Genomic DNA, 9,467 nt, shown 5'->3' with positions numbered 1-9,467 from the left:
AAATGAATTTTTCTATCGGGACACATTCGAATATAGTTTTTGCGCTGGTGAATCTTGTTACTAGCTTTTATGCACAAAATAATGCCAGAATAAGTTGCGGACCGCATAGCAGAACATTTTCATACGCTCAGGTCAGAAGTCTAATGAAAAAGATATTGGTATTTGAAATTTTCAATTTTTCAATCGTGAGCAATTTGACATTGGCTTTATAAAATTACAAAATTCTTCCACACGATTATAGGACGCATGGAAACAAAGCGGGGGGTTCACGACTTTATATAAAGAACGAATAAATAAATAATAAAATAAAAAGCAAAAACTATATTCGAATGTGTCGGTAAAATAGATGACTTTAGGATCCTCTTAACGGACATTTTCAGGTGTAAGAGCGCCCTTCACGAGTGTACACTCTGGTACACTTTGGTGTATGCACGAAACAATCACCTAATATCTAAGGGGAAGATTAGAAAGAAACAGAGCTACTCGCTTTTAGCATTTTCACTATAGATAAGATACAGAATTGACCCCCTGAGGACATTTTGCATCGGCACGCGAGGGTCTTCCTGCGACTGGCTCGCAAACGACGGACGCTCGTCCTGTCCTCCGGCGTGTCTGGCGACGTCGGAATCGCGACGAGTCTCGCGCCGAAGCGGCGCGCGACCGCGCCATTTCGTCGGCGCGCTCTCGAACATGGCCGAGGTGGCTGCGAGCGTGGACAGCGACGACCGGGACGTGGACAGGCCGCGGTTCGGCACGCGGAATTTGCCCCACGACGGGAACGTCTTCCAGCACAATGCGTGGTACGTCGCAGCTCCACGCGCGTATGCGGCCGCGCGTGCGACGTCGCTCCGACGTTCGATCGCACGCGTGTCCGGCATAACCTAAAAGAAGCGCTGCGGAGTCGGAGAAAACGCGCGTGCATTAACCCGCGACGTTTATCGCGATTGATTCTTTTCATTTCTCGCTTGAATTTGTATATTGTTTTATTCTGTCTGAAAAATCGACGATTCATGTTTGATCGACGTATATTTGTTGTACAGGCGTGCCCTAACCTAGAAACTGGGACGCTCTGGAGTTTACTCCACTTTCGCGACGTCGCTTTGACGCGTTTTGTGATTTATTTTTGCTTTCCTCGTTTCCCGCAGAGCATGCATCTGTTTTAAATGCCAGGGCAACAGGATTTAGCAAACTCTTGATAATTTTTACATTTTTCTCGTTAATTAAAATTTATTTTGGTAAATATTATATTACAATTTAGTATATTAAAATCTTTTTTCCTTTTATTACATAATTGTACTATCTGTTTTATAGAGTTGCTAATACATTCTGTTGTATTTGATATTTGTAACGAAAACGAAAACGTAAAGCGTCGAGTTTGTTTTCATTCAATGTATCTATTATTGAATATTTGCTATTCTAAAAGGGATAATGTCACGTGGGATGAGGAGCAAGAGAAGTTGGCGCAACAGAAGGTGAACGAGAATTCCACTATTACGAAGCTACCCGAGCAACTTGCTCAATATGAGACTGAAGCGGATAAATATTGGGACAAGTTTTATGGGATACACAATAACAGGTATATGTGCGATCTAAGAAAAACTATTTTCTCTGTTGAATTACTTGGAATATTAGTTCATCAAAATCGAATATCATTTATTCGATGAATTAGTGCAATAAATTTTTAATTCGGTTACTATTTCAGGTTTTTTAAGGACAGGCATTGGTTACTGATCGAGTTTCCGGAATTAGCGCCCAATACCGTGAAACGGGACACGTTAAGACCCATGAGAGCTGCACTTACGGACGAAGATGAAAGCTATGGAGACAGACACATAAAAATTCTCGATTTACCATGTAAAGACAATTGTAGAATATTGGAGATAGGATGTGGTGTGGGAAACACCGTGTTTCCTATACTCATGTATAATACAGATCCAAAGTTATTTGTATACGGTTGTGATTTTTCGGCAAAAGCCATCGATATATTACAACAAAACCCTGCTTATGATGTAGACAGGTAAAATGTCCTAAGAACTTGTTCAAATAAATTTACATGGTTAATGCGGATATAAATTATCCAAAACGTTATATAATTTATACATACAATTGTCCGTTTTATAGGTGTAAAGCATTTGTCCTGGATGTAACTCAGGAAACGTGGATGACTCCTTTCGAGCCTGAAAGTCTGGACATCATCGTACTTATATTCGTATTGTCTGCCATTCATCCCGACAAGTAAGTTTTATATTACTGATTATTAGTATCATACCCGTGTGCATTTAAATAAATTTTATATTATAAAAATTGCATGAATTGTATAAACATTAGTAATATATACGTGAAAATTTTAAATATAGCAAATCAAAAATTTATTGCGAAAAAAATATCACCTCAGCCAGGGGGAGGTGATATTTTTTCGCAATAAATTTAGAATGAAATATTTGGACACTAACACCCTGTCACGGCTCTTGGTCCTTTATTCTTTCAAATTTGTATTTATCACAATTGAGCCATACAAATTTTATTAATTTGCAAATCAAAAAGTTATTCGAGAGAAAAGGCATAGTGAAGAAAGTTGATACATTTCTTGGTATTCTATAGGATGCAACATGTTCTGCGACAAATATATAGGTATCTAAAACCAGGTGGAATAGTTTTATTTCGTGATTATGGCAGACACGATTTAGCACAATTAAGATTTAGGCTAGGTAGCTGTATCGGCGAGAATTTCTACGTACATAAAGACGGCACCAAAGTATACTTTTTTTCGCAAGGTATGTAAACTTCCTAGAAATGTTAATATACAGATTTTAATACTGTAGAATTAATATTGTAATCTGAATATCGCTTTTACTGCTGTATGAGCAAACATTGTTTCCTTATACAGTATATTACTATTATCAAATTACAATTACTGTATACTATTGAACCATTAATTGAAATTTGTTGTTTTACTGAAAATCATTGCCAAATTATTTCTTTGATATTCATTGAATTAAAATATTGATTGTTCTAGAGGATGTTAAAAAGCTATTTACCAGTAACGGCTTCATCGAAGAACAAAACTTTGTAGATAGAAGGCTCCAAGTTAACAGAGGTAAACAGTTGAGAATGTATAGAGTGTGGGTGCAGGCAAAATATCGGAAGCCATTGACGAACCATCTAACGTGAATATCATTATTACATTTCGGCTAAAAAGACGAAAAAAAGCGAAAATTATAGAATAATTGCATAGAAATATATTTTTACATATTGTCCTCGAGCTCTTAGATGTTTGTTCCATGTACATTAAAAATTAACTTTTTTTAAAGAATTTCTCACATTTAACAAATTAACTTATCGTTATACAATATTTAAATAATGTAATTACTTTAGACCATTTATAACATTATTTGAATCAGTGCAAATAAATAAAAAACTCAATATATGCAGAATTATGCTAAGATATCAATAGATAATCGTTGTTATTGTTAATTCTCAAAAGAAGTCAAACATCTTAGAAATTTTTCTCAAAGTATATTACATTTTTTAATAAGATTAATTAATGTTTACTAGCTTTCGATTTAAAAGAAATTCAATTTTTTCTATATTAAGTTAATAATCGAAATAACGATTGAAAATATTTTATTTATATTAGCTAACTTTATGAAATAAATGTAATATTGAGATAAATTATAGGCTCCTTTTCTCGCCAATTAGAGGTGAGATGAGGAACGTGGATTGGATACAACAGAACAGTGTAATATTAAAATAATTTAATTGCACAATTCGACAATAAGATTTTGACAAACCTATGCATGTCTGTTGCCGCTTGCAATCATAACGGCGTCGTCTGAAATTATAATATAACCATCAGAATCCATGAACAACAAAAATGTGCCGCAATCAACTCACGGTTGAGCTCACGGATACTATTTACACTTACATAAATATCAGATTGGTTCGAAAGCTTTGTCATCTTTTTATTAAACTGTTTTAACGAAAGATTGAAGAATATTGAATTGTTTGAAAGACAATAACATCTTCAATTTTACGAAACGCTTCTCAATTAATGGAAATAAAATTTTTTAACTGAAGTTTTAACTTTATTTGATGACCAAGATTTGGCACCAATCCAATATTAATTTCTAATATTATATCAGAAATATATTTGCAATTTTTTTTTAAATAGATATTGACCGAAAATGGTCTACTTAAAAAACGCCATGGATAAACTATACTATCTAAAAAATATGGCGAACATGAAAAATTTTATTTTACGCGAATTCGTTATAATAAGTGGTACGAAAATGATACGGTAGAGGTACGGAGGATAAAAACGCCAGTACGCGAACTTTGTAGTCATGTTATATGTTAATTGGGTGGCGTTATGCATGAATGAGTTTACCTAGAATATTAAACAAAAAGAATAAATTTAACTTGTGTGCACTTAGCGCACACTGCTGTGTCAGCAACATAAAACTCAGGTTTTTAGATTTAATTTATTCAAAATTACTTTGGCTAACTTGTTTTTGCATTATTTTGCCCCATGTATCGAATAACCGCATTTAACATTGAATGCTTCTAGAACTTCGCGCTGGATTATATCCTCCTAAACCGACCAACCGGAGATTCACGAGGGGAAGAAAAGAGAAAAGTTTTCATACCCCTCGTCCTTTGCGCATCTGCAGTTTCTCTTTCTTCTCTTTTAAATACTCTAAATGCTTCTCTTTAAAATCACTGGCCGTTGTTGGTCGATGTCGTTTAATAAGAGAAGGCCGAACCCGATTTCGTAAAACTTAGCTCTCTACGAGTACACGAAAATGATTCCCATATACTACGTAATACAACATTTGACGTGACCATGTGACAATTGGAAAAGGTCGTTCTTTGTATTTTTCTATCGCTATAGAATTCAACTTGCTGAAATGATAACTTCTATTATAAGGTCCGATCCACCATAACACACAATGTTCGAAGTTTAATCGCAACTCACTCGTTATTGTTCTCGGTGACCATAGGTAGTAGACAATTATGGTACCGTCAATTTGGAGTATATCTCGCAACGATATTTGCAATGCCGGCTGTTTATGGATAAAAAAATTGTCACTCGGTGACAATAAAAAGTTCTCTTTTGAATTTTTTCCCCACTTTTCAATTTAAACCTAACAAATTTGTAAACAGCATTATAAAAAAATAAAAAGATCAATTTAACAATGAGTTTACAGCAATAAGTTCCACTGTAAAATTCATTTTTGATATAAAATATATAAAATAAGACTTTGCATCGTTCTTGCACCAAACGTTTAAATTGATGTTTTACTATTAAAAATATTACTATGACTATTATATAGTTATCGCGGTAATATACAGGGTATGTTCTCACTTTCTTTCAGTACTACTGCCAGTACTGGACGCTATTACTGAATGAAATGGAACCTCAGTATCCTTCGTAATAACATAGCAGTTATTCTTTTCTAACTGCAACCATTCACACTTTTTTTTAGACTGCTCGAAACTATTGGGAATACTGTGAAGTAGTATCGAGAGGAAGTGGGAACACGCCCACAGAATATTTCAGAAATAAACGAGCAAACATTCGGAATTTATTTTACTTGTCCTGCGGAAAGAAAAAGTACGGTTATATATGTAGAAACGTTTCTTTTCCTCTCTCTTTGAGTTGTAGATACTTCGCTCCTACAGTTACCGTCTGTGCGGTAGACTATTGCGAGAACGCCGAGAAAGTTCATAGAAGTTTAATCTCAGAATGAACCTTCCTCTTCTTTTCATTCTAGAGACCGTGTATCGCAGATGAAACGCTCGACATCGATGACGCGTGTCAAATAATACTGGAGCAGTAGCACGTCTCTCGAAGTTTGGCCGCTTATTTCTGATGCACCCTATTTTCTAGTCACGGCCTAGTATATTACGTCATCTGGTTTCGTGAAGATCCTGATGCGCATAAATAAGCGTCGGAATAATCGATTAATCTATCGTCGTCGGGCTGCGATAACGGAGGAGACTGAGAAAATACGACAAGGGCGATTAATTCACGACACGACTCGCCGTCGTGTGAGACCGAGTTTACTTTGAAAGTACAAGGGAGTGGTCTCCGCATATACGGAAATCCTAAATCGATAAGACTTAGGATGGTAGTCGGTTACGTGTCGCTCGCGCCTATGAGAATCACGCGGGGTCACGCGATTGGAGCTGTGCTGGAGGCAGCTTCCTCGTTGCTGTTCTCGATCGGCCTATGCGATAGGTGGTACGCCCGCGCCTTTTCCTCCCACAGTTTTTCGCCGGCCAGCACCCTGAAAGGCAGAAATTATACATGAATCGAACAACTCTGCTACTAAATAACGGTAGGAATAAAAAGCTCACCTTTGTTTAGAGCGTAAAATATGATTTTTATAACTACGCTTAGGCTGCAATTGGCCCTTTTCTCCATCAGAAATCGCATACGTTTACAAAACTTTATAACGTACCGTCAGACGGTACTTTTACTCTTGTAGAAAATATTTTAATACCAATATTAAAGAATTTAGAATATCCAAGTAAGCGATCACTAATTGATATTTTTTTAATGCGAGCGCTAATAAATATTAAAAAATCCTTGATTAATCAAGTTTGAAAGCTCGACCGTGATATTTTGCACGTTTTGGAATATGCTAAAATAATTTCGTCCTATTTCGATGTAATTCTGGTTTACTGTACATCGTTTGAATATACATCACTCGTGGTGAGCAATACTATATGTAACAACTGTGACAGCCATGTAGCGTAACAAATGGGCACGTACCGTCTGGTGTTGTCGCTAACTAAACTGTCCGGTGCGCCATAAACGGGCGGATTCGCATAAGGATCGTAGCCGAGCACGGAGAGCATCGGCGCGATGTCCGCCATCTCTCTCACCACGTCCTCGGGAATGTTACCGACCCATTTGGTCAGCGCCGCCAGATTTACAGGCTTTATGATTTGGTCCGACGACCTCTCGACCCTGCACGTCGAACGTGATTTTAATGTTAATAACATGACGCGAACCGTCAGTTTGTATACGCATCTATTAATCTCGTTACACACATATCATTTTAGCCAAACGTCACTCTACCGTATTGCAAATATTACTCTAACGCTGACAACGCGAAAAATTGATTCGTCACATCACAACGTAACTCTGGGATTAATAATGCGAAGGATTATTTTATTACATTGCCACATCATTTTCGCATTATTAATGCAAGAGGCATTATATTATCGCATTATTACGTCGTTTCAGGATTAACAACATTATCCTGTCATAACGCATTATTTCAACGTGTGTAACATGCGTCGGGTGCGTCTCGCTCGAGTTCTGGAATACTGTTAGATCTAAATGCGCTTCTACTTCCTCCGCTCTTCTCGCTTACTTGCTCAGAGGCACTCCGCCGGGTTTGTTAATGAATTCCTCGTGATGCATGACGGACTCGTTCCACGGCACGTCCAGATAGTTTAATATCTTCTTCATCCATTGGCGCGGATGCAGCACCAGCTGCTCGTAAGGGACCATCAGACATCTCTCAGGTCCCAGTTCCTTGCATTGGCCGTACATTACGGAAATTGCGTGATTCCACCTGATGAGAGACTGCCGGTAAGACGATAAGTCGAATCCCGTTATGGTGACCTGTGAAGAGAGAAGACGGTCACTTGGAGAATTGTATTGTATTATTATATACGTATTGTGTTGAAACCTTGCATTATAGATTCAGAACAAAAAAGAAACGAAGAAACATATAGGATATCCGCGGCGCCACGTGCGGATCATTAATATTGATAATATTAAAATTTAGAACAATTGCATAAAGTGATTAATAGTAAGAGAAGTTTCGAGATAAAAAAAAATTAATTTGTATAATCAATAATTTCATTTTAAATATGACGCGATAGAGGAACGACGTAACGTCGCGAATAAATGAATACATTTTTGAAAAAAAAAAAGAACGAAACGTTACGCTGGGCTTTTTTACCTTCCTGGATATGATGGAATGCACCGTCGCGCGTCCGTCGCGCACCATGAATATAAATTTTGCGTTCGGGAAGAGCTCGAGGATGTACGAGCCCATCTTCAGGGTGAGTGGATCCTTGTTGCACAACCTCGGCGCGGGCTCGGCGTGTCGCGCTATTATTTCCAAGCAGAACGCCGCTATCGCGCTGTCTATCACCTGAAGAAAAATAGCACAGTCTCGTTACTACAAGCCTCGAAGAATCCCCCACCGTTTCGCGACCGCGTTGTAAAACGCATCTCCCAAGTTTCGTACGCGTAAATTTTAATTTTAATTATTCATGAGAGATAAGAGTTCGGAGAAGTTACCGTCAGCCTCTTACATGAGCTTTTAGACTAACACGACCAGCTTACGATTTACACGGCAAACTTTATAATCTCACGTCGCAGTGATATAATTATTCATACTACGCGGGCACAAATTTTTAAAGCCTTCATTTAATTGTAGAGGGAAGGCATTTAAATACCGAGCAAGCGTCCAAATAAATATGCTGTGACAAGTTTTACGGAGTACTCCTCGCGTTTTCCAAGCGTGCGAGCGAGGTGTACCGCTCTCAATAAAATAGGCAAAAACGCTGAAAACTTTTTCCCACTGCGAATTTTTCCATTGGATGATACTTAAATTATTCAGATCTGTCCCCGTGCTGAAATATATCCTCTTCCGCGCTTTTCAGAACGTAGACATACCTCTTTCGAGATCCCCGCCTCGGTGAGCCGTACGTTTTCCTTCTCGGACTTGGACCAGTGCATCTTCATCTGGAGAATCCGCGGTATAACTCTGGTCTCTTGCCCGCACCTTAAACAAAATTCGCAAATATTCGATCCAAAGTGACTCACATTTTAAAATCACTCTAAACGATTTATGATTCGCATCAAGTTTCAGGATAAAATTATATAATTTTATATCGTATATTTCGATACACGCATGTATTTTAATACATTATGATTATACATGTCAAAAATGTATCTAGGTAATTACAAAATTCATTTTGCAATGCGAATGATGCTGTTACATAATATGAATATAAATTTTTTAAATAAATTGCTGCCTTTTGCAGCGTTGAAAGATAAAAAGATAGTGCGACTTCTTTATTAATCATGGTCTCCTAATACTCTGTCGATTTTTTCGAAATATTTGTGGAAATTTTTAGAAATACAGAAAATTGTTGAAAATTGAGAAAATTCTTCGAAATTTAGATAGTGCCACCTCTTCGCTGATCATGTTTTCCTGATACTTTGCCAATTTTCGAGATTCTCGATTTTCGCGATTTAAAGTTTGAAATTCTCGGGATTCCAATTCTTGGAAATTGTGAAAAATTCTTGGAAATTTAGATAGTGCCACCTCTTCGCTGATCATGTTCTCCTGATACTTTGCCAGTTTTCGAGATTCTCGATTTTAGCGATTTGAAATTTGAAATTCTCAGAATTTGAATTCTTGGGATTTTGGATA

General features: G+C 37.3%; 2 protein-coding genes across 5 annotated transcripts in view; one reads left to right on the top strand and one right to left on the bottom strand.

The window, feature by feature from the left end:
- Positions 1-646: 646 nt before the first annotated feature.
- On the top strand, positions 647-3,451 carry LOC105562807 (methyltransferase-like protein). The gene is made up of 6 exons (XM_012013888.1): positions 647-800; positions 1,424-1,576; positions 1,703-2,017; positions 2,122-2,235; positions 2,602-2,774; positions 3,017-3,451. The coding sequence occupies exons 1-6, from the start codon at positions 691-693 to the stop codon at positions 3,169-3,171; spliced, it is 1,020 nt and encodes a 339-aa protein (XP_011869278.1). The 5' UTR covers positions 647-690; the 3' UTR covers positions 3,172-3,451.
- Positions 3,452-3,740: 289 nt separating this feature from the next.
- Positions 3,741-9,467, bottom strand: part of LOC105562805 (protein-tyrosine sulfotransferase) — a 92,658-nt gene continuing 86,931 nt past the window's right edge. For all 4 annotated transcript variants that reach the window (XM_012013886.1, XM_012013885.1, XM_012013884.1 and 1 more), the window contains 5 exons: positions 8,705-8,813; positions 7,983-8,177; positions 7,386-7,639; positions 6,779-6,976; positions 3,741-6,290 (listed from right to left, as the gene is read on the bottom strand). In XM_012013886.1, coding sequence (XP_011869276.1) covers positions 6,176-6,290; positions 6,779-6,976; positions 7,386-7,639; positions 7,983-8,177; positions 8,705-8,813 — 871 coding nt within the window. In that variant the 3' untranslated portion in view covers positions 3,741-6,175. The remainder of the gene's footprint in view (positions 6,291-6,778; positions 6,977-7,385; positions 7,640-7,982; positions 8,178-8,704; positions 8,814-9,467) is intronic.

This window comes from Vollenhovia emeryi, unplaced genomic scaffold (genome assembly GCF_000949405.1).
Source record: "Vollenhovia emeryi isolate VEMERY1.0 unplaced genomic scaffold, V.emery_V1.0 DF939183.1, whole genome shotgun sequence".
Taxonomy (NCBI): Eukaryota; Metazoa; Arthropoda; class Insecta; order Hymenoptera; family Formicidae; genus Vollenhovia; species Vollenhovia emeryi.
This window is presented reverse-complemented; position numbering and strand designations above follow the sequence as displayed.